At 41.8% G+C, this 23,341-nt stretch overlaps 1 protein-coding gene and 1 long non-coding RNA gene across 6 annotated transcripts; one reads left to right on the top strand and one right to left on the bottom strand.

Moving 5' to 3' along the window:
- Window positions 1–658: 658 nt before the first annotated feature.
- Window positions 659–18,834, bottom strand: fbxl4 (F-box and leucine-rich repeat protein 4). Of its 5 annotated transcripts, none has more exons than XM_076096663.1 (9): window positions 18,698–18,834; window positions 16,549–17,184; window positions 13,738–14,056; window positions 11,180–11,424; window positions 10,715–10,928; window positions 8,738–8,809; window positions 6,987–7,111; window positions 6,650–6,837; window positions 659–4,643 (listed from the first exon to the last, which is right to left on the bottom strand). In XM_076096663.1, the coding sequence occupies exons 2-9, from the start codon at window positions 17,043–17,045 to the stop codon at window positions 4,480–4,482; spliced, it is 1,824 nt and encodes a 607-aa protein (XP_075952778.1). In that variant the 5' UTR covers window positions 17,046–17,184; window positions 18,698–18,834; the 3' UTR covers window positions 659–4,479. The 5 variants fall into 5 exon arrangements, with proteins under 5 accessions (XP_075952778.1, XP_075952779.1, XP_075952775.1 ...); XM_076096664.1 differs by having other exon boundaries at window positions 18,691–18,709; XM_076096660.1 differs by lacking the exon at window positions 18,698–18,834 and adding an exon at window positions 18,604–18,697.
- On the top strand, window positions 17,144–22,412 carry LOC142955212 (uncharacterized). Its single transcript, XR_012955812.1, has 2 exons — window positions 17,144–17,465; window positions 18,661–22,412. It is a non-coding gene; the product is annotated as an uncharacterized LOC142955212 (long non-coding RNA).
- The last annotated feature ends 929 nt before the right edge of the window (window positions 22,413–23,341 follow it).

The raw sequence follows: 23,341 nt of genomic DNA, 5'->3' as shown, positions 1-23,341 counted from the left end.
CAAGCTCCGTCTGTACGCTCTTGAAAGACAAATAAAAAGCTGAACTAATTGCTGTGGCTCCCCCTTGGATACATCAGCCTCATAGAGGAGCGTGACAGCAAGAAATCAAGCGGTAGCGCAGAGCGGAAAGCCTCCATGAATCACGTCTGCATCCATTCTCGCGCACGCAGCGGCAGAGCCAAGAGCAGCGGTGTTGTTGGCTGAGGAATAATCATAGGGGAGGCAGTCCAAATTAATACTTCAGCCGAGGCCGCCTCGTTCTCCGTCATTAGGGCACATTACAGGGCCACAATATACATCATTAAACTAGGCATAAACAATTCATTAAAAGGCCGTTAAGAAGACAAGCTAATGTCACTTCTCTCTGTGGTATTAATAGACTGTAACATGGCAGAGAGGATCATTCCGCCACTACCATCCAGTCAGTCATCCTGAATAATGGCTGCTACTTATAACGCCTCAGCATGATACAGTAATAACACAATCTTCCTTTCTTTTGTCGGTGATGGCGTACTGTTCACTGAAGAGTAACGGGATATTAGCGACTTAATTCTAGCAATGTCGACACTTTGTTGACACGTTAACATTTCTTATTGTATCCATGTCCTCACAGGATCAGAGGGCCGTAAACATTCAACAGAGACACAGAGTCTGCTCGTTCAGTCATCAGCATTCAGTTTATTTAAAATCTAGTGAAAGTGAAGCACCCAGTTTCATCATGACAGAGGCACAATCTTTTCACAGAGCAGTGGCTTTCATACTGCAGCACAGGGAGCACATTTGTATGTCCTACCAATGGCACAAAGGTTGAGCTCACATCCGGGGCGGGAGAGGAGAGAATGCAGATTCATAACAGAGAAGCAGAGCCCTCCCACTCGCTCGAGGTCGGGAGCTAAAGCAAGACGGATATTGGGAGGTGTTGAACCAAGCTGCAGACAGTGACCGTCCATTCAAACATGTGGCCTTCACAACAAAAAAAGGGGGGGGGGGGGGGGGGGCTGGTATTGCTGTTTAAAACATAACTCAAGACTGAAAATAAATCAATTTAAACATAAATGTAATTTTAATGGGCCAGTCCAGCATTTTGGGGTTTCCCATCAAACCCATAATAATCCGATTAGAAGGCTGATATCTATTTTGCACAGTCATCGATCTGGGGCATGGTTAGCACAACGACTGGAAGCAGGAAGACTGATAGCATCAAGACCGTAGCCGGTATTTTAGAAATACATCGATTCATGAGTTCAACTTCCTCCAACATTCTGCTGGGAAACACAAAACTGACTTTTTTTTTTTGTCTAAAAGCAGACATCTAAAGATTTACACTCTCAAAAATATCAGAATCAGCATTTGAAAACCCACTTTATGTAATTTGACTCTACTCATAGAAGGCCAAGTCCCCCCCCCCCCCCTCCCTTAACATACCAACAGGACTTGACCTCTGTGTCATCAGCAGTAGCTGAACTGCACGGTCTCAAATGAAAACAAATATGCTTCCAACAGCTTCCGACCTACTTAGTTACATTCTATCATCACAAACCATGTGTTTCGTTCACTGCAGTGTTCTGTGTTCACAACCTGTTTGGCCAATATTAACTTCTTCTACTTCTCCCAACTTCTGCGATGCTGGATGAATTAAAAGCTTTTTAACAAATTGCATTTTTTTTTTTTTTGCATGTGTTCAACAAACAACATATAAGAGAACTTTGTTCTTGTTGGGAAACGTGTTTTCTCTCCAGTTAAGCGAACAGCTTCCCCGTTTCCAGTCTTTGTGGTCAGCTAGGCTGGACACGTACTGAATGATGTCAGATTATATTGATATATTCCTCTTAATATGGGTCAAAAAACAAAAACAGTATTTCCCAAAATGTGTAGTACTGTTTATGTATATAAGGATAACGTAATATAGTTTAAATAACATTATACATCACACAGGAAGGTATAAATAAATATAATTTTGCATAATACTTACCATGGCAGATATACAGTATATGGCATTTAAAGTGGTCAAATATAGTGGTGGGATTAAAGAGCAGGTGTCTGCGCACTACTTTGGTTGAAGGCCATAAAAGCAAAGCACTTCACTACAACCTACAGCACATGGACATCACACCACATTCACACAGGAGCATAAGGCACAAATATTGACCAGGAGCATGTGCGTCAAAGAAAAGAAGAAAAGAAAAAATAAATGCATTTCAAGCACTTCTGCCACGTGGCTATTGTGGCTTCAGATATTACACAAATTAAATAATCACAATCATACAATTACAGCAACATTCCACAATAATCTCTAACGTTTGTCTCAGTTACATCTGTGCTATGTGTGTTTGTTGTTTAAGAGCAACACTGACTACACACAACCTCACAGCTCACTCAGTCTGGCGTTACGGACTGTAAAGATCTTCTGCTGGCTTTTGGAGCTAAATACATGTAAAAAAACTAAAACCAGATGAAATATTAAAACCCCTGAGTTTCAGGACAAATACTGAGGTCACATAGAGTGTTTGCACATATATCCCCCACTGAATCCACAGCACTCCTTCACATCGGTGAAGCTTCGTGTTGGTAGGTAAATACATAAGGAGGTGGCTGTAGTCAAACGCCAGTGACAGACAACAGGAAAAGCATGCAACATCAGGAAAGCGTTGTGAAACCGGTGACTTTCAAACATAATTATTCATCTTTGGAGCCAAAACTCACTCATTATCCCCTTAAAATGACACAGCCCAAAGAATACCTAACCAAAAGAATGCTCGGTATGACCTAAGCTAAGCAAACACAATTAGCAATTCAATTATCTTCTTGGCCAACCTAAAAACCGGACCTGATTTTGTATTTTTTTTTGTCCTTACTTGGCCAGAGTTCATTGTTGAAAAGACTCTTTCATAACCAACGAAACAATAAAGGGCCTTTCACACAGAACACCACTGCGCTCTGAAACCCATTATGTCCAATGTCGAGCAAAGCGTGGGCGCAGCGCATCGCGCCGCAATGTGCGCTGAACCCGGCGCAGAGCGCAGTGCAAACCGCGTCCTGTGTGAAAGGCACTTCTAAACACCCCGTTAGGTTCAAAGGGCAGATTTAAACAGAAATTGAGCCGGACCAGCTACTTAAGATCTGGAGACTTTCTCCACAGATTTAATCCAACAAAAGTCGAAAGTTAAGTTTAACGGAGGTCTTGCATCACTTGTTCAATAAGGGAGGCTCTTACCATGCCGCGACCTAAATTAAAGTCATTCCTAATTTATCTATAAATATATATATACTGTAGACAACACATATATCGTGGTTGGAGAAGTCCTCATATTGTGCAATCACAAGATTTATTAATGACTTTGTTGCATCATCTGGTTGACATTAACAATTAGACCTGAAACGATTAGTCGATTAATTGATTAGTCAATTGACAATTATGCGCACACTTGGGATAATTTAGAAAATAGTAATTTTGCTTCTTTTCTCGCTTTTATATCATTTATTATTTTATATCTTTGGGTTTCAGACTGTCAAGCTGTTCAACTTCTCAGAGTTTGCATTTCAAATGTATCAGCCAGTCCTGTGCTGATGTTATGCCTTGGGTGTTTTTACTACTCATGTTATTCATAGCACATGTGCAAATTAAAACAAATGCTTTTCACAAGTTCTCACATACGTATGAGAACTCGTGATCAGGGAATCTCAGGTTCAACATGTATGATTCTTCAGTCAGTTTGCAGCAACAAATAACTTGTGATATTTGCTCTAAGTTTTGAGTTGAGTCCGCACAGTTCCCTGTGTGAAATAAGGCTTTGCCTTCACCTTTAACACACCAGCATCAAGTATGATCTCTTATAATCTAATCAAACTGGCTTGATGTTGGCAGATGTTGGCAGATGCCTTCAGAATGACCCCCCCATGCATTAAAACAGCCAGCATGATTGCTGCACATTCTGAGAAGGCACTGGCCAAGGATCTTTAATCACAATACCAGCTGACACAAAACCTACTGCTGCTTTTCAAACTTTTTCCAATAAGGGCGTGTTTCACACCCTTCTCGTTGTCCTAATAAGATGATCAAGGGAGGAGTGCTCACAAACGTTTTCGGTTTTTGCATCCAGTGGCTTATTCCCTAGCCTAGTGTTGCTTGGCAATACATAAGTGGGGATTCCAATTCTGGGAAGATGAAGCCGTTTTACTGCAACAACCCTGATTTCAAGTGTCCAAAATTAAAAAAAAGAATAACAAAAAAGTCTCACGTTGTATAATCCTGTGACTGGAAGTCTGTAATTGTTTGTGTTCAGCCAGTTAATCCAGATAACCTCCTCACCCACTTCAACTGCTGCGGTCTGTAAGACCGCTAAAAGAAGATGTTGTCTGTGATACAGAGGCGGGCCAGCTATCTCCTCCAACATCTGACCTGCCACTTATTCCCTTTGGGGCAGTGTCTGCGGGCGAGCACTTCTCTCTTACTTCATCCGGACTGAGACAACGCTCGGGTCACTGAGTGAAGCTCTTTTTGATGGCCACATTGCGGAAGAGGCCGGAGAGCTCTTGGACGACCCGCATGTCTATCTGCGAACAGAAGGAGATGTCCAGGAGCAGAAGTCGTGGACAGGACTGGAGGAGTTTCTTCAGTGAGGCGGCACTCACCAACCGCGTACCTGAACATTAGACGAGAAGGTACATTATTAAAACATAACATGAACAGAGGGGAGAAAGAGCAAGTAATAAAGCAAGTAAATTATCTAAAAATAAATTATGAAAACTAATGAAACTCTTCTCTATATTACAGGATGTGATTTTACAAATCAAACATGTTCAGCAGAATGAAATGTTCAGACAAAGGCTGTGATATGTGTAAATAGTAAAATAATAATTTAACTATAGCAAGTTTTTCTTAAAGCTTTTTGAGCTTTATCTATATTAACCTATAATAATGGTCCACAATAATGTGTAATTGTATAGTTTTAAGTCATAAACCTTCAGATTTTTTGGGAGAGGACCTCCGACCATCTCCTAGTATCTTTTATTTTATTGTCAAAATTAAGAATGTGATGATGATTGCTGAAACCAGCCGATACACACTGCCGCTTGTTTTTCTTCCCCCACTTCAAGCACCGCTTACTTCTACATATAAAAGAGTCAAAACCCAAATAATGAGCTTCATGTTTATTCCTTGCACCACTCGAGTTACTCTCCCCCATACACACCAACCCAACTACTGTAGCACAACTGACACATCAGCATAATCAGCCTGAATAACACACTGTCATGCTATTGTGCTGCCAAGCCCATCACCTTACGCAACTGGAACCATAGTGTTTGTGCACAGCAGCTACTGCGGTGGGGTGCTGCTGCAACATTGCTTAGTAAGCGGTATTTCATTCATATTATTTAGGCTTCTGTTTGCAGAAAACTTGAGTTTTTCAGAAATTCACAAATGCAAACTTGGGCTATGCCACAGACGCGTCAAATGCACCGCGATGCTTCGATGGTGACGATGCAAAATCACAAATAAATCAAGTCGTTTAGAAAACGGAGTTTTCTTTCATCACTGAAGAGAGATCAGTTTGTATGGACAAGTAATCAGTGAGTGGTATGAATAAGTGATCGTACATGTACAATAACTGAATGTGGGATCCAATGCAATTTTATGTAAGAAATAGGTAATGGAAAAGAAAAATATATTCATTCCTGTCTTAAACTTCAATGCCAGGGGGAAAACAAGTCAAGGAACATAGACACACAGAGCGCACATATGACATGCAAACACATTGCCATGCTTCTTTGACAGAGTCCCTTGTTATCTCTGCCAGGCGTACGCCTGAAAGGGGATCAATTGCTTAGCACATGACAAACTGCACAGAACCGAGTGTTGGCTACAACGTAGCGCCTCTTAATGTTACTATAGTTACTGTCATTAGCTGTTAGTGTTTTTGGCTAATGGAGCTAATGGAGCTAAACACACAGCAGGGCTGAGAGTTTCTGTTTAGCGGAACCTGAAGTGTGAAACAGTGAACTGCAGTTTAATGTCAAGTTCACAGTAAATAAATGTACTGAAGTACTTCAGCTGAGTACAGTTTGGAGGTAAAAGTACTGAGTTTAAAGTTGGAGAGAGTTTTTACATTTTACCAAACTACTGTCAGAGATAAAAGTAACCAGATACATTCCCTCCTGTTCTGTACTGAAGTACACTGCTGAGGTACTGGTACTATAACAAAAAGTATATGAAGCCGTTATTGATTACAAAGAGCTTTTCATAATACAAAACAATAATGCAAAATTTGTGATCCATAAAAACATACTTGTACGGAAACTCTGGGTGATTTGAAGCCATTAAATGTGAGAGGCATCGCACTCACACATTTATTTTCACTGCATATCACACATTACTTAAACATCTTTGATCAACTGTTATAGACATAAGCCAAATTCTGATCAATATTTCATCAGCGCTGTCTCCCCATCACATTTCCTACATCCGGAGCGCAGAAGAGAGGGTCCCACTGAGTGCTACCGACACTGTGTTCAGCTGTGGACCGCACCTCACCCACAAGCACCTACATTTATTTCTTGGTCTTCCTCTCGGTTGTCAGCGAACCATCGATCAGCAGGCTCATTTCTATGCATCAACATTCATCCAGACATGTGTGAGGTAAGAGCTTACCCAGTATGTCGAGGTGCTGCAGTGAGGGGCAGCTGGCCGCCAGCTCGTCTACGTCTGAGTCGCAGATGGTGCGGTTGGCGGTGAGGAAGAGTTTGCGCAAGCGTGGCAGGCTGCGGGCGAGCTGCTGGAAACATCCTGTGCTGCTCTGAAGCGTGGGACACCAGCCCAGGTCCAACTCCTCCAGCATCCTGAGGAACCATAGACCATGCAGGAGAGCACCGGGGTGACTCACTCCACTAAATATAGAAATACACTGAAAACAGATAAGCTCTGCTTTGCCTCTGTGGTCTACAGCTGCAGGATGGAAGTGTTTACATGCATAATGTGTCAGTCTTACCTGCAGCCAGAGACAAGCTCGGCCAGGCCTCGATCAGTCAGGTTTCTGCAGCGCCACAGGTCCAGCGAGCTGAGTGAGCGACAGCGAGCGGCCAGCATACTGGCCACAACATCATAGTCCTCAATCTGCAGTAGACAGGCAGCAGTTAAAAACTATTCACACCCTCTCCATCGTATGCAACGTTTGCAGAGCAACAGTCTGTTTATTGTTTCATGGAGGGCCTTTTGAGGGTTAACATCAGCTTTAAAACGGAACCTCAAAGTATGCAACCCTGCAGCAGCCTCCTCAAAGCTGCAATTGATTTAGAGCACATGATTTGTAAATTAGGGCTGTAATGGTTGATGTATTCATACCGAACAGTCATGGCACAGGGGGGGGGGGGGGGGGGGGGGGGGGTCACAGTCCGGTACATGGGATGCGGATTAATGCACACAACGCTGAACCAAAAGCTCACAAACTTTTAGCCGTACGCCGTTAGCACAACGAGCGGATAGCATGCGAGTCGGTCACAGTATGACGAGCGCAGACCCGCCTGTGGGTTCCCAGTCAGCTACAACAGGAATGGAGAGAGAGTTGTGTACAAGACAAGGATGGTGCGTCGGCATTGCTCCATTCTTGTAGGTTATGTGAATAGAAACATATTCGACATGCTAACGCACATGCAACAGCAGCAGCCAGATCCCACAAGGCGTAACAGAATGCAGAGCATCTCCGAATCTCCCATCTGCTCCCACAGTAGGGGGATAAGAGTTTGCGGTGTGTTTGGCGGACAGCTAACGGAACTACCAGTACACACAGGTATGCAGAGGCACGCTGCTGCTGCATTAAGTGCACCTTTCTAGTTCCACATTATGACATTTATACCCTAAGAAAGAGCAAAAGAAGAAACTGTACTGAAATTTGGAATTTCCTTTCGGCTTTTCTCACATGCTACATATTAATCTGCATCAAATATCCGTCAGCTTAGGCTAATGACAAAGTGAGTGGGTGAGTTACCGAGTCACTCAATCAGTCAGAGACCGTGTGAGTTTGCAAATTAGAGGAAAATGAATGAGGACAATATGTTTGGGGTGAATTTTCCCTTCTTTTTAAATGATCTTTTAGAAAAATCTGCGCCACCATTATCGCCATGATACACTGGATATTTACTATAATGTCATATTTATTCTAATTAATGTATGATATTAAACATGATGCTATATTTTAATGTCAACATATTTGTCTGTCCAGAATAAAATCATTAAAAAGAGCAGTTTGACATTTATGGGAGATTCATGCATTCTCTTTCTGGCAGAAAGTTAGATGAGACGATCAATACGCTCTCACATCCATCTCTTCAACATAAGGCCACAGCCACCAGTCTATGAGGTTAGCTTAGCATTAAGACTTGAACCAACTAGCCAAAATCCACCGACCAGCACCCCTACAACTCCAAATGCCACTTTACATCTTGTTCGTTCAATTTGTACAAAAAACAAAGTGTAAAAATGAAGATTTGCTGTTTGCTTTACACTTTTGTATAAATTTAACAAACAAAATATAACATGTTACTTGGTGAGCTTTAGAGTTGCTGGTAGGCAGATCTTGTTACCTTTGAATGGAGCCAGGCTCCCTTGATTCCAGTCTTTATGTTCAGCTACACTACTGGTGTCTCTGGCATCTTTTGGATGGTTTTGTAGTTAACAGACCACAGACTGTGCTTTATTTGGACTTCTTCCTGTGTGTGTGTGTTTGTGCGTGTACGTGCTCACCCTCACACAGCTCCCTAGGTTGAGGTGTTTCAGCTCTATGCAGAAAGTCAGGATGCTCAGAATCGCCGTTTGCTGCAGAGGACAACAATGAGAAAGACAAGAAAGATGCAGAGTTGTCATTTTATTTCTCCTTCAGTTTGGTACAATTTTTATATCTAAGGACCTACTGCTTGCAAATCAGGACATCACAACAAATCAGGGAACAATGGAACAACACAGAAAAGACTTAATTTAAACAACTGATGGTATTTAACAGCTCACCAACAAACAAACTCCCAGACATCCCAGTGTGGATCAAAAATGTATACATTCAAATACTAACCAATATGTGTTTAAATAACAGTAACAGATCCAGTCATGTCATCCAGAGTTCCTCCTAAGTGACTTCCTGTCTGCTGCCTGGGGCACTCTGATAACGCTTATTGTATTTAAAGACATGTAATACGGCCCAACAGCTAGTTGTTACGTCTCCTCACAGAGTCGAGCATCGTGAGGACAGAGACCTCTCCAGTGGCACTGCAGCTAGGATAGAGACATGGGAACTGCCAACACATGTACCTCAGTGGCAGGCGAAAGTGTCAGACATGAAAGCGAAAGCCTTTTGTGTGTGTGTGTGTGTGCTCGAGTCTGTCGCTGGCATCTTTATAAACGTCTCTCTCCGGGGCGAGCTAGCCATTTAATTAGAGCAGTGACAGGGTAATGACAGCTGAGATGTCAGGGCCTCAACCAGACACACACAGCTCGCTCTGTCTGCCCAGGTATAAACAACCTGCAGCACGCTGCCTGGCTCCACCGCAGAAACTCTACACGGCCTCCTGCCCACCACGGCGCTCTGAAACATGACGAATGCCGGAGAAACGCTGAGGTGTAACACCAAAACACAATACAGCTGTTTTCACACGAAAGGCAGGCATGAACCTGAACACACGCATGCAGTACGCGTCTTTAAGACCCCCCCTTTGGTTCAGAGTTGACTCGGTTCATCTCAAAAGACAACAACATGGAATGCGCTACGCCCAACCTACAACACTTGTCATCAAATAAGCAGCATGGGGAGATCATTAGTCCAACTTTAGGGCAGGGTTTCTAAAAGTCAAACATTAACTATAAACTATTTTCTTGTTGCTGAAGCTATTCAACATGCAGGGAACAACACAAGTCTGAAGGGTCTTGAGATGATTCACTTGATATGAATGAAGAATCAAAACATTTCTTCTCCTCTTTATTTGTTCTTTGATAAAATCTCCAGGACGTAAAAAAAAATATCAAAGTGAAACAATCTGAAAAGGGAACATCAGTCTTTGGTTGAACTGCTCACAGCTCAAAGACCAACTGTGTGCAACCTGTGGCAAAGGGGTTGTGAGTAGACATCACTCGACTGTAAAGGCTCGAAAGCTTAAAAAAGGTTGGAAACCAGTCTGTTACGACTAGGCTTACATTATTTTACTGGAGACATGCTTACGTTTCTTGGTTCACCAGAACTCATGCAAGCTACCGAGCAGAAACAGTTTTGTTCTAAACAGTCGCAGATAAAAAAGGCTGCAATTAACATACAGATGTGATTTATCCCTCTGTATGCTAATTAGCCTAGCATCTGATCTTTATTACTGTCTTGTGATGATTTTTTGCTTCTTGTGCTCTCGACCAACTTACATCAGAGTTGTTACAGTGGATGGAGGTACAGTACCTGGTAGATGTACTCTATCTACATTAATTGCCACAGTAGATAACAAACAAAGCAAAATCAAACCTCAAAAAAAACTTCCAACACCACTGTTAAAATTGCTGACTTTCAACCATATCACAGCAGATGAAGTTTGCTTATCGTCATAAAAACAAATGTAGCCTTGTCGAAAAAAGGTAACCAAGCAACCTTAAAACTACAACCTACCAGGGCAGCCATTTGGGACACAAACACATCATGAGCCAATTTGGACGGGATTTTGGTTTTTCAGACACACTGTTGACCGTGCCTACCTCTATCTTGGTCCGATAGAGCACCAGCCTGCGGAGGCGTGTTAGTTTCGAGATGTGTGCGAAGGCCTGCGGGTGGAGGCGGTCGCAGGACGACAGGTTGAGCTCCTGCAGCCCAGAACAAGTCTGAGAGACGACCTCCAGACAGGCCTCGTTCAGGAAGTGGCAGCAGGACAGCTCCAGGCAGCCGAGGCTGAGACCACAGCTCTTCATGAAGCTGAGGGGGAGAATAGATGGAGAGGGAAATGCATGAGAGCACGTAGAGAGGAACAAATGCATCACACATCAGCAACCTACAATAAGGCCCGCGTCCTTTGATCTCTTACTTTCTTTTTGCCATGAATTAAAGAAAGAAGTTTCAATCCGTTTCTTTGTCTCAGCATGTCCCTCCCTCAAAACAAATGCTTGTGACTATTTGCAAGTTTTCCAAGGTCATGTCCCTGTTCTCTAGCCCGCTGACAGCCTGACCTGCTGAAGCCGGTCAGGGTGAGAGCTCCGCGGTTGCCGGTCCAGGACAGGTTGAGCCTCTGGAGGAGGGTGCAGCGGCCCTGCAGGTGTCCCAAGGAGGCGTCACTCAGCCGGCCCCAGTAGGGCTGCAGACTCAGCTGGGTGTACTGCAGCGGGTCGCAGCAGTGCTGGTGCAGCAGCTTACAGCTCTGGGCCAGACGGCAGAGGTCTGGCAGGGTCAGGTGGCTCAGTATCAGCTGAATGAGCTACGGACGGAAGATGGGGAGAAGGGGTAAGAGAGGAGAAAGGAAGATAAGGGGGAGGAGGGGGGGAAAGGCAACAAAAGAAAAGAGGACAGACAAAACACAAGACTGTTAGGTCTGGTAGGAAAACGTAGCAGAAAGCAAAGCAAAATACAGAAGAGTAAAACATTAGAGAACAGAGGATACCAGAGCAGTCTGGAGAATGTTAATAGCGTCCCCTCTGTCAGACAGATCAAAATAGTGTTTATCTGGGACACAAAGCACTGATAGCAGCATCAGTGGAGAGGTGAGCCGGCTAATTTTGCACCGTGTTCATGCGCCTCTCAAAGAGAGAGGACGACTGTGCTCGTGTAAGTGTGTGTTGCAGTGAATTAACAATACACGCTGTTCAAGCGGGTATCGGCTGACAGATAATAGCTATATTGTGTTTCTGAAACAAGCACACGGCGGTTGTGAAGACTGCTGTTAATGGCAGCGGTTTGGGGCAGAGATAAGAGACGGAATATCAAGCATACTGCCGGTGTTTTGAAGCAACATGATACGTCTGCGTGGCATGAAAATGACTCCGTGTCCGTGACTGCATATGAGATCACGTGTCAGAAATGGGTCCAAGCCACAATGTTCATGTGCTTGTGTGGAATACTTGTTCATACAACGTACATATACACACTCTTGTAAGTTGTGATCATAATCAACAATTTCAAAATTTGTTGGGCCGATTAGTCACATAGACACAAAAACATGTGAAAATAGTGTGCAGGTTGAAAAATACTAGTTACCCTTTATTGTTATTGTCACGCAGACATGTTGACGCCCGAGCACGTCTGTCTTTTTGCTGTTGGTAGTGTAAATATTTAATATTCTGCCTTGTAATTAGCATACAGTTGTGATTTATCCATCTGTACATTTGTAATGTTCCTACTAATATCATTATGCGATGAAATTCAAGTTGCTCCTTTTCATACTTTAATGCAAAAAGCACCCAGACACTTGATATTAACTGGCACTGGCTAGGAGTTTTTGACCCCTAGTAGTGCTGTGGAGCAGTGTGTTTATATGAGTGGGTCCCAATGGTTTTCCCACACTATTCCACTGATCTACAGGTGGCAGTAAAATGCCACCAGAAGAGGAAGACCAAAACCCGTAAACATGGATGGAAACGATGCAGAACTTACCATTTTCTGGCCCAATTCTGATTTCCAACTTTATAAAAGTCTGACCCGTCGATACCAATTTCCTTTCCAAGAACTAGAATTGACAGCAAGGCTCCAGACAACTCCTTGTTTACCACCATCCCAGAACTGTCCCGAAAAATAATGTCAACCTCCAGAGTCAGTGACTTTTACTTTGTTATCATTTGCAGTGGCTATTTGCAGAAAACTCGCAATTCAAATGATTCGGAAATACATTTTGTATTTGTATTTAAATACTTGCTTTTATTAAAAATGAATCTTGGCAATATTATTATTAATTATGTATTATAAGCTGCTTAGAGCTACTGCTAATAAGTTAAACATTGCCGTGAAAACATCTCCTTCAAACAACTGTTTTCATTCAAGTTCCTCGCCAAAAACTACATATTACGAGATTACATTGGGACACGTGATAGCGGAGGACAGTGGGAACGCGCCATGCACGTCAATGTAACATCCGCTAATGTTAGCGATTTAGCTCCATGCTGTCGGCAAAAGAGCTGCAGATACCTTGAACAGCATGCATGGAAATGAATTACAATATAATGTGACTAATTAAGTTGTGAGGTGTTTCCACCTCGGTTTGTATTGGACTTGCAGTAGTGACAAATTGTGAACTTCATGTCTTCTTTGCTCACCGACACAGGCAGGGTCTGTGCCGCCGTGTGCTGACGTAAAACTATGATGTGGCGGCTTTGACGGGCAAAAAGAAAAATCGGAAACGTGAAACTGATTCACCGCTCATGGCCGACCAGGTGAAAACCTTCTGGTTTTGATCGGCAGCAGATAGCTCAGTGGATCTCTACTTAAAAACACGAGCTTCTCAAATGACTTACGAGGAAGGAAAAGCATCCAACGGGTTTGTTAGAACTCAAACATACACACACAGTGAGCTTTGATGAGCAACGCTGAATGTAAACATAACTTGCCTTTAATAACATCCACTACTACAAATGTGGGTGCCAGTAGTGTGATGGGACCTCCATACTTCTCAAAATACAGCAAAGGGATTACAGGGGTCAATTGGTGAAAAAACATTCTTATAAAGAAAAACTTGTGTGCATCTACTTTTTTTTTTTACCCCGAGTGATTCATTGTACACATCATTAAGGTCTGTAATCACCTCATAGGGCAGTTTGTCAAAGTAGCCGTTGCCTGTCCTCTGTTGCTTGAATGGACCCCCCACATCAGACAGCTCCTCATCGCTGTCACTCAGGTCATTTATGTCGATGAGCGGCATCTTATAGAGGGCCAGCATCGGCCTCTCTTTCACCCCGCGCAGGATTACAGCGTCCAGCTCGGTGTAGTAGTCCAGCAGAGAGCTGTTGACCTCCAGACGCAGCAGGTTGGTGGGGAAGTTGATGTGCTTGATGTTTGGGGAAAACTGACGTGCCTGGGGTGTCAGCACCTTGGTGGGCTCCCCCGACCACAGCACCTCCCACCTGGACAGAAGAAAAAGTTGTACTGTAAAGCCTGGAATCAGGCCTAGAAGACGGTTTTGTTTGTGGACTCGCAGTCATCTATTTAACTCAACAGTGTCACTACGATGCTTTTATAAGGCTAATAACATCCGATCATAATCAATAATGGCATTCCCTGACTTTAGTCTCACATCTTCACCTGCTGTTCCAGTGTTCCTAAGCTTGTTTTTTGTGCCTCACGCTCTGAATCCAATGTACAATGGCCACTGTGAAGAAAAGCTTTGCCATTGGACAACACCACGCCGCATTCACAACTTCACAGACTCATCAAAGACGGTTGATGAGGAGTGATGAAATATTTTTAGCGCCGTCCTGTTTTCCAAACTGCTTACTTACAGAAGATACAAGTTATACCTTGGTTATGGTATTATTGTGGTTATGGATACAAATAGACCATCAGATTTTTTGGCAACTGGTAAAGGTCCCATTATGTTCACATTGACACTGGTTACAAATCCGTACTCTTAACGAGGCTCTCTCCAAGGACACCAGACCAGCCGATCACATTCGAAAATAATTTCTATGTAGGATGATGACCTTGCATTCCTGCTCAGTGCCACATAAGCAGACGGTTATGGTGCCAGACAAACAACAAGCCATGCCAGCAAAGTTTCAAAAATACAGGATCTTTTTTTATTATTCTGTTTCTAAATCACACAAGGAACTGGAGTTAACTATAATTGTATGACTGTCCAACAATCAGTTTCTGCATGCCCTGTGATTTTAAAAGAAGAGATGAGTTTACAGACAATTCCTTTAATACATGTTCAAAAACATATTAGAATACAAACCCTTATTTTCTTGGAAAACTCAGCTGTGCCCATGAATCCGGCTAAAAATACAGTCAGTTACTTAACTCTTTAGTCCTCTGTGGAATAATAACATTTGGCACAATTTCACAAACTACGGTTTAGGATGAATTGGGATTTGGATTCATTTCCGTGCTGTGTGTGAATATGCACCTCAAGGCTTGTTACACAGTGTGCCTCTGCCAGACAGAGTCACAAATGTGTAACTTCTGAACTTCACTTGATTTGATGAGGTTGGTTCCACTAAAGTAATGACCTTCTGTACACGTTCCCGGTGCTTATTTTCTGCAGCACCTCACAGGGTCATCAGAAGCTGTTTATCAATCAAATTCCTCTTTCTCATCACACACTGACTCGTGTTCACCTTCCAGATATTAGCTTTTGCTGTTGCTTTCCTATGTTTGATTGGAAAGTGCATTATAGTGTTCTCTTTTGACGGTTATCACTAACATTTCAGGCTAGCATTTGCACCTTTTGATTTCACTGTTAAGATAGCAGACAATTTAGTGCTCTGCTGGGACACTGTGGTTCCAAAAGTAGCCATACACATTATTTATAGAGCACTTATGCGTTTTAGAAAACACACATAAAGAATACAAATGTCAGGTATCAATTTGTAAGAGCATAACAATGCAAGTAATAAATAATAATTCAAATAAGGCTAGTAATGTGTCCAGGGTTCAAGTTTCCACTTCATAGCTGTGCGTACCTGCTTGCATTGCATGATTTTCTTAGTGTTAATCAACAACAGACTGCAGAGCAGGTTCTTTCCTGGTTGGGCATGTTTTCACCCCGGTTGGATAGTCTAGTTAGTTTGGGCTGGTGTGAAAACCGCCAATCAAACCCTGAGAACCTACAACAGAATCGAGACGGCGTGAAAAGTTGGGTCTTTGTCAATAATTGATCTGTATAAGGCCATGTATATAACCTATTTATGCGAATCAACATGTCAGCGTGGGTTTTTTTCCCTGATTAATAGGTCAAAAGCAGTTAGAACAGCAGTGCTTGGATCTGACCCTGTGTACTTCGTCAGTTCATTAAAAAGAGTGCGACAGCGATCTCACAGTAACACGCGTAACGTTCGTCATCTGGGCGCACGCAAAGGGGCAGCTGTCTCTATCTGCTAGTCGTTATTCATAACATGTGGGCCATTTGCAGTTTAATAATACTAATAATGTTTAGTTATTTCTTTGTGACACCAAAGAACACAAGTATATCAGAATGGTTAAAGTGCTGCATAAACTCGTGTCAGTCACGGGAAGTTGAATTCCACGTGCGGGCCCTGATGATGAAGGGTGACGATCGTTAAAAACTGTCTAATCAACTCATGTTTACTCCTCGTGGTTTGTTTGTCAAAAGGCAGTGTGAACAGGAAACCGGATCAGAACCAAAATGCAACAATGTTTCGTTTTGTCCATTGGTTCGGACCTAATGAACCCAACTACAGGTGTGAAAGCACCCTCGACTCCTCTAGACATCCTCTGTACTCCACCATAAAAACATGTTTTGTGTTGTGTTTTTTTGCATTTCGTTGGGCAACTCTGTGTTGTAGAATGACAATAAATGAACCTTGAACTCAGCATTCTATTGGAGCACTGAGGAGAATCACTGATGATGGTTTCTTAGATTGATGGTTGTCTTTACCTGACATCAGTTGGTGGGTTCTGGGAGAAGGGGTTGTGAGAGCAGGCCAGAATCTGAACAATGGTTCCAGGGTAATAAGTCTCAAGCACATCCACTGCTGTAGGGTAGACAGGCTCCTCGAAACCCAGTTCAATATAATCCTGGCTGTGGAAGCCTTTCGGGGTGCGACGGAAAGGTGGCGGAGCACTGGCACATTGTTCCCACCACGTCCCATAAGCTCTGAATACAGCCGTCTGAGTGAAGTCCCCTGAGCTGGGGTAGACATTGGGTACCCCGGCCAGGTTCCACATGGTGTAGGACATGCTATTCTCACTGCCATAGTGAGAGCTAAAGTCCAGAACCTCCTTGGTATACTGCTCCACCTCCACACTGACCGGTAACACCGCACGCTGGCCGGACTCAACGGCCCTCCGACTGGTAAGAGCCTCGCCTCGAGTCCCACTCCTGGAGCGTCGCCGCAGACAGATATAGTAAAACATGCTCAAGAGGGTTAACATAGGGAACTCTGGGGCTGATGGGGGCAGTGGGGAGAAACAGAGGCTAGAGGGAGGAAGAGCCTCAACCTACTGGAAGGACACTGGCTCAATGGCTGGGATGGTACAAAGCGCAGGCTAGAGGCCCGGCTGCATGCATGACCTGTAGGTTAAGCAGAGACAAACACAAGTGAGAACACCAAGACAGCAGGTCTGAGACACCACAGAGTACATGTCAACACAATTGAGAATGCTTATCTATTCACAACATAGGTTAAAAGGGGAGGAATGCGTGTCACCTAGATAAGTAGCTAAACATAAATGGAAGCTTTCCAAAATATAGAAACACACCCACGTCTAAAATAATGTAGATCAACAGATCCTTGCCTACTTTGAGCACTTACAGGAAAACTTCCGGACAACTAAAGCTCATGGAGAGCGACGGTAAAGCTCATTGATGGGAGTCGTTGCTTTTAAAGCAGATTGATTGGAGTTGATGCTTTTAAGGCTTATTGACATGCACACGACGTCCTGCCATAGGTGGACTACTGTCTTACTTAGCCAACACTTAGCTAGCATTAATGTGCAGTGGTAGGAGGTGGCACTGCCCACTTTAACTGCCAGGAAGCCTTAAACCTCAAGGTCTGGGGCACTCCACCTCTGCTATACAGGTTTTTAGCATCACTTCATTTAAATGTGTTCACCAGATATTCCCATTTCAAATCAATCAGCTATACAACTTAAGGCTACCATAAGCAATAAGCATTCGCATGACTTAAAGGAACAACCTGTGATCCAGATGTAAACAAAGGCACAGTCCCATAAGTATAATTCAAAACAGGACTGGGACCACTGGTATCAGTCCCAAATGTATTGACAGGTCTTTTCAATGCTGTGCCAACACTCGAAGACAATTAAATCAAAGTAGTTAATGTGTACAATTACTGATAAAGCTTTAGCATGAATGCTATAACGTTATATGCATTGATAGATATATACTGTATTCATCCCCATGGGGACATTTGTTAATTTTTTCCCAATTATTTATATCAATTTATAGAAATACGCTCTGAAGTTAATGCTACACGGGGCAAACAGCACGTAGCAATTCGGCTAGTCCATAATAAGTCGGCTTTATCAATGCTTCTGAGAAATGGCTAGCCTGTTTAGCATTACGTCAGTAAAACGTTATCGCTGCTGTGGTTTTGATAAGACAGTTAACTAGCTCGCTAACAGTAACGCCAGCTGTGCAAATGTGACTAGTGTTAGCTAAATTGTCATAAAACCTTGACTTAAGGTTAACGTTACTTTAAAGGTATTTCAATTGTAGATACATTAAAGCTACACTTACATGAACTAACGTTACCTTGAAGAAACGGTTGCTCTTCTGAAGTAACGTAACGTTACTCGGCTTGTTGTTTGTGTAGCTAGCTGTTAAAAAGCTGGTTAGTAAGCTAGCTAGCCACTGTTAGCTTCTATCGTAATACAAACAAGCATAGCTGTCAAAACATAACCGTTAGCTTCCGTGGCTAGCTCTGCAAAATAGAGCAATCGAAGGGGATGGGACATAATTTCAATTTACGGTGAACGTAGATCGATATATTCATTCATGATGATCGATCCTCTTCTCCCCTTTTAGGACATTTCAACACCCAAACAACATTCCTACCGTTTACCTTGTGATGCCTTCCTGAACCCTCGGACAATGCATCACTCACTGAGCTCACATTATATCACACCGCATAGAAACCACAATCTGGAAGGAAATGCTGAGAATAGCAACATTTTGTATGGTATTGAGTTTTTGAGGTGGTATGTTTACTGAGCAAAGTGCATTTTGCCAAAATGTGTGTCGTCAGTTGGGGATAAAAGTGATCAATTTTGCGGAAGTGCAGTTTTATCCACTTTATTGCACCACTGCCGCACTAAATAGCTGTCGCCTTATTTTACAAATATTACTAAAAAAGGGAAACTGATATTTGTCTATTTTGACAATTTCGTTCAAAATGAGTGACTGATCTTCACGGATTTTAACACGTCTGAAATTGTTGGGAGCTCGAAGTTACGTGGGAACAGTAAACGCCACATCACTTCCGTCCAACAAATTAGCCATTTTAAGCAAAGCATTCTGGGTACAGTAGTTATCCTATTTGGTAGTGTGCTAACTATCGAAGTATAATTAGTTCCTGATAGATGAATGGATGGATAGATGCAGATGGCCACGATTGTTTCTCTACATACAGATGTTGATTATCTCTTTGTTCATCTATTTCCATTTCATCCATTAAAATTGTTGTAATTATTATTTCATGTTTTTACAGTAAACAGCTTAAATTTGTTGCACCTTCTGGAGGAGGACTTTTTAAAATATATATACATACAGTATATATTTATTTGGGTTTTTTTCAAAGCTGGTGCCAAAAGACGTGTGTACTTGTGTCTCTCTCTCAGCAAACATAGAGATAAGTCTAGTTAATGGGTTATTAACATGTATTGTGTAAATTTTAAATAAAGTTACAGTTGATTGTAGTAAAATATAATCGTTTAAGATTATACCTATAATAAACTTTTTGGAAGGGAAAAGTCTTATACTCACTTCCTATTTAATATCAAGTTGCATCCTACTACCTACTACTATCTCCTGCTGTAGAAAAAAGATCGGTAAATAGTTTGGTTTCTGACTGTTATTGTAACAACCATGGAACACACTGTGGCTGTTACCCTGAATCATGCCATAATTATATTTATTTATTTATTTTAGTGCATGTGTGTTTTTAGAGTTAACCTGCTCACTCCAGGAGATACATTACTTGAGGAAAGAAAGTAATCCTAAGGGTATATATGCACCATATATATGCATAGTTCAACTTTTAATTACATGTCATTTTCATTTTGATTGTGTTTGGTAAATCTTACCGTGAGTTTAAAGACTTAGCCGCAACTTCTGTTTTTTTTCTTTGTCAATCAATAAATCTGTTATATTTGCCAGTACAAAAAATGTCAAATATTACATGCATCAGACATTTAAAAATGGCTCATGCAAGTTACAAAAGCCCAAAGAGATATGTTGAACAACAAGCAAGTCCTCACATTGGAGAAGCTCCAATAGCATCATTATCTGTCACAATTTCGTTTGATAATGTATTGGAAAACATGTCTTACTTGCCAAAAAAGCTGTTAAATACTTTTGCCAATATTCTCAGTACTCCGCTTGCTTTCGTGATGTCACTTTAATTATTAACAAATGGCTTAAAATGCCGATACGGTGTAGTTAAATCAATAAATAATGCTAATGTTATCTGAAAATGGATGCGGTAATGTCGTTTCTAGTGGTGCATTAACTTTAATCGATGTAAACTAGCAGTCTAAGTGAAAGTTGTCCATGTGCTAAAAGCCTCTTCTCTGCAGCCTCTAAACCTCCACTGTGACTACATCTAAACCCTCCACCAACAGCAGACAAGACGTCACATACCGACACCCCCAATGTTGATGAACTATAGCAAAGGGGGTGATCATTAAGGGAAGCATATTATCATGTCTCAAGATAAAACCCACAGAAGATAATGTGTGAGCTGTTAGAGGTGCTCTCAAGAGAAGAGATGGCTATGTCTTCACTATCTGGCAAACACTCCAGTGCCTAAAAAATACAGAGTCAAAGTCACAACTGTGTCATTTAAAGCGCTTTGTAGTGAGTTATTGGTGATTTGAGAAGTATTTTGTTTTCCTGAGCTCCTACAGTTTTACAAAGGTAACATACTTTGTCATCTGGATGTTTCACAAAAGCCCACAGATTATAAATCTTAAACTCAGCCAGTTTGTTGGACGCATAGAGTCGTATTGCTGTGGATCATTAGCTGGAGATACCACTGGAGAACACTCATTGAAGACCATCAACTTTGTAGTATTATTTTAACAAGATGGTGTTCTCGAAAGGTGTCCTTGTTGCACCCTTAAAAAAAAACAGTAAATGTGCTGGTTTGTGTGAGTTTTTTCAATAATGACTAATAGTGATAATTATTTATTACTGTTTTGTAGTTGACATATTTTAATCTCACCATACTAGTTCTTAGTTGTTGAGATTTCCCCCAGTCTTTCTGAACCGTCTGCCATCAAACGAGATCAAGCTGCATCATGGTTGCGAAAGGGTCTTTTCAGCTACAAGTGAAGCTTTGTTTTGATGATTTCTGCCATTGCCGTAGTTGATACGAGTGACCAGTATACATTTTGCAGTTATCTTCACTGTGTGTGAGTGTGTGTGTGTGTATGTATGTGTGTAAATGTGGTCTTTTTCGATTTGATTGTGTTTTTGACTACATGAAGCAGGTAAACCTGGACGAGAGGGACACCAACAAAGTCATTTCAACCAAACTCAGCTATGCAGCAAACATTTTGAGAGAGAAACTGTATGCTGTTATTACCGGGGGACGTTGATGAGCAGTTTCTTGCAGTGTTAGCGTTAGCTCATTTAGATTTACAGTATTTAATTGAAATAAAATTACACCTGGAATATTTGAATCCCTGGCAACAGTTTACTGGTCCCAGATATAAGAGAGAATATGGAGTAGCACTGCTTAAGATCAGTATGCATATAAACCCCTTCAATTATCTATATTTCAATAATAATTAATTTTTTTTAAACAACAATTAAACACTTTGTGCTTTCAATTACGAGAATGTATTTGTACAGCAGTCTCTGCTATATTTGGCTTGTGACAGAAGAAAGTAATTGAACCATCAAAAACACAATATAAAATAACAGCAAATGTTTCGCTACAAATAATTGCATTATTATTACTACAACTGATTATTTAATTGCATTAGTATCAATGTATTTTCTTGAACTTATAGATTTGTGTTTAAAGGTGTGTAAAGCATTACCCCAAAGAAATGATTAAAGAAATGGAATGAAATGGAAATCAGTGGTTGACAGAGGTAGTTAAACACTATGGTTATGTGGAGAAAAGCACATATGGTCCTTCGTATGAGGAGCTGGTAAAATGAAAATGTATTAAATTACTTTTTATTAATACCAAGTTGAAAATGTAACTGTTTCTAATAGATACAAATCTGATGTGGTCATTTTATTACAGTGTATGAATAGACATGTTAAACAGTCATAAAATATTACACATTAAGTAGCTTGCTTGAGTCCAACCATACCAGAAATGAAAGGCTTTTTGACCTTGTTTTGGATTACTGAATTAAAAAACAAAACAAGAGCAAGATTAAATTGGGTTTCATTTCAGGCCTAAGGCAGTAGTAGTAGAGTGTGTAGAGTTCTGCTGAGCTTATTACTGAAGATGTGGGGATATTTACACCGATATCGCTGGTATGATCCAGCTTTAAAAAAAATCAATCACACTTAAAATATTAAATTATTCTGTACTTTGACTTGTGTATTCATGCTCAGCCCATGTAGTGCCTTTATTTCTTTCAACTATAACCTCCACTGAAAGTATTCCAAGATAAATGCAGACAAAAGATTCATGCACGCAACCTCATATTCACAGATTTTCACACACGCACACCTCACAGGGGGTACAGGGCTGATAATTAAGAGCCTAATGTAACTTGGATGTGTGTGTACGGTGGTGGTCATGTCTTGGCTGGCATTTGCATAGATGAATGACTTGTCCGGTCACTCTGTCTCTGCAGTGCACCGACGCTCCACTGTCGCTATCAGAAGAGCCGAGCTTCTCCACAGACCCACGGGCGACCAATCACGAGTTAGCAGGCATCCATAGTGGGCGACAGGAGGAGATAATTACCTTTGACTACAAGAGCTCTTGGTCTCTTTCTCCCAATGGCAACAATGCTTGGCCTGTGATGGAGACCGCGGGCCGCTGCAGAGATAAATAAAATACACCTAGTGTGACTAAATCAGTCTCTTTTTTGATAGGAGGCTTGTCTGTGAATTGCAAGGTGATTTGATTGTAATAATTCTTGAATAATCAGTTACACTTCGGCATCGGTGCATTAAATCAACTGCTTGGACTTGTTTCCACAAAAACAAAAGGATTAACTCTCACAGAACGGCACGTTTCTCAGCAATCCCTGTACCAGTTTTTCATCACTTTGTCTTGATTGATCTCTGTCTGAAACACGCAGCTAAGACCATAACAGAAACACATCAGAGAGAAGGATGCACCAGCCCACTCTCTCTCTCTCTCTCTCTCTCTCTCTCTCTCTCTCTCACAGACACACACACACAAAGACACACAGAGGGTATAAACAGTGCCCAGCCAGATTTAGAGTTAACAAGATAGGATGATGTGAATAGAGGGCTAGTGGGCATGCTCTGTGATTGACGGGCCGGGCCG

The sequence above is a fragment of the Anarhichas minor genome, unplaced genomic scaffold, assembly GCF_050575085.1.
Source record: "Anarhichas minor isolate MPS153535 unplaced genomic scaffold, ASM5057508v1 ptg000022l, whole genome shotgun sequence".
Lineage (NCBI taxonomy): Eukaryota > Metazoa > Chordata > Actinopteri > Perciformes > Anarhichadidae > Anarhichas > Anarhichas minor.
Note: the sequence above shows the minus strand (reverse complement) of the source record. Positions and strands in the feature narration are given on the sequence as shown.

Excerpts from the sequence above, each read along its gene's own strand:
- fbxl4 (XM_076096663.1), bottom strand. The coding sequence starts at position 17,045 with ATGTTAACCCTCTTGAGCATGTTTTACTATATCTGTCTGCGGCGACGC. Across the intron at positions 14,057-16,548 it reads AACCCACCAACTGATGTCAG|GTGGGAGGTGCTGTGGTCGG; the intron begins GTAAAGACAACC and ends TCTTCTGTCCAG. Across the intron at positions 10,929-11,179 it reads ACCCTGACCGGCTTCAGCAG|CTTCATGAAGAGCTGTGGTC; the intron begins GTCAGGCTGTCA and ends TCTCCCCCTCAG.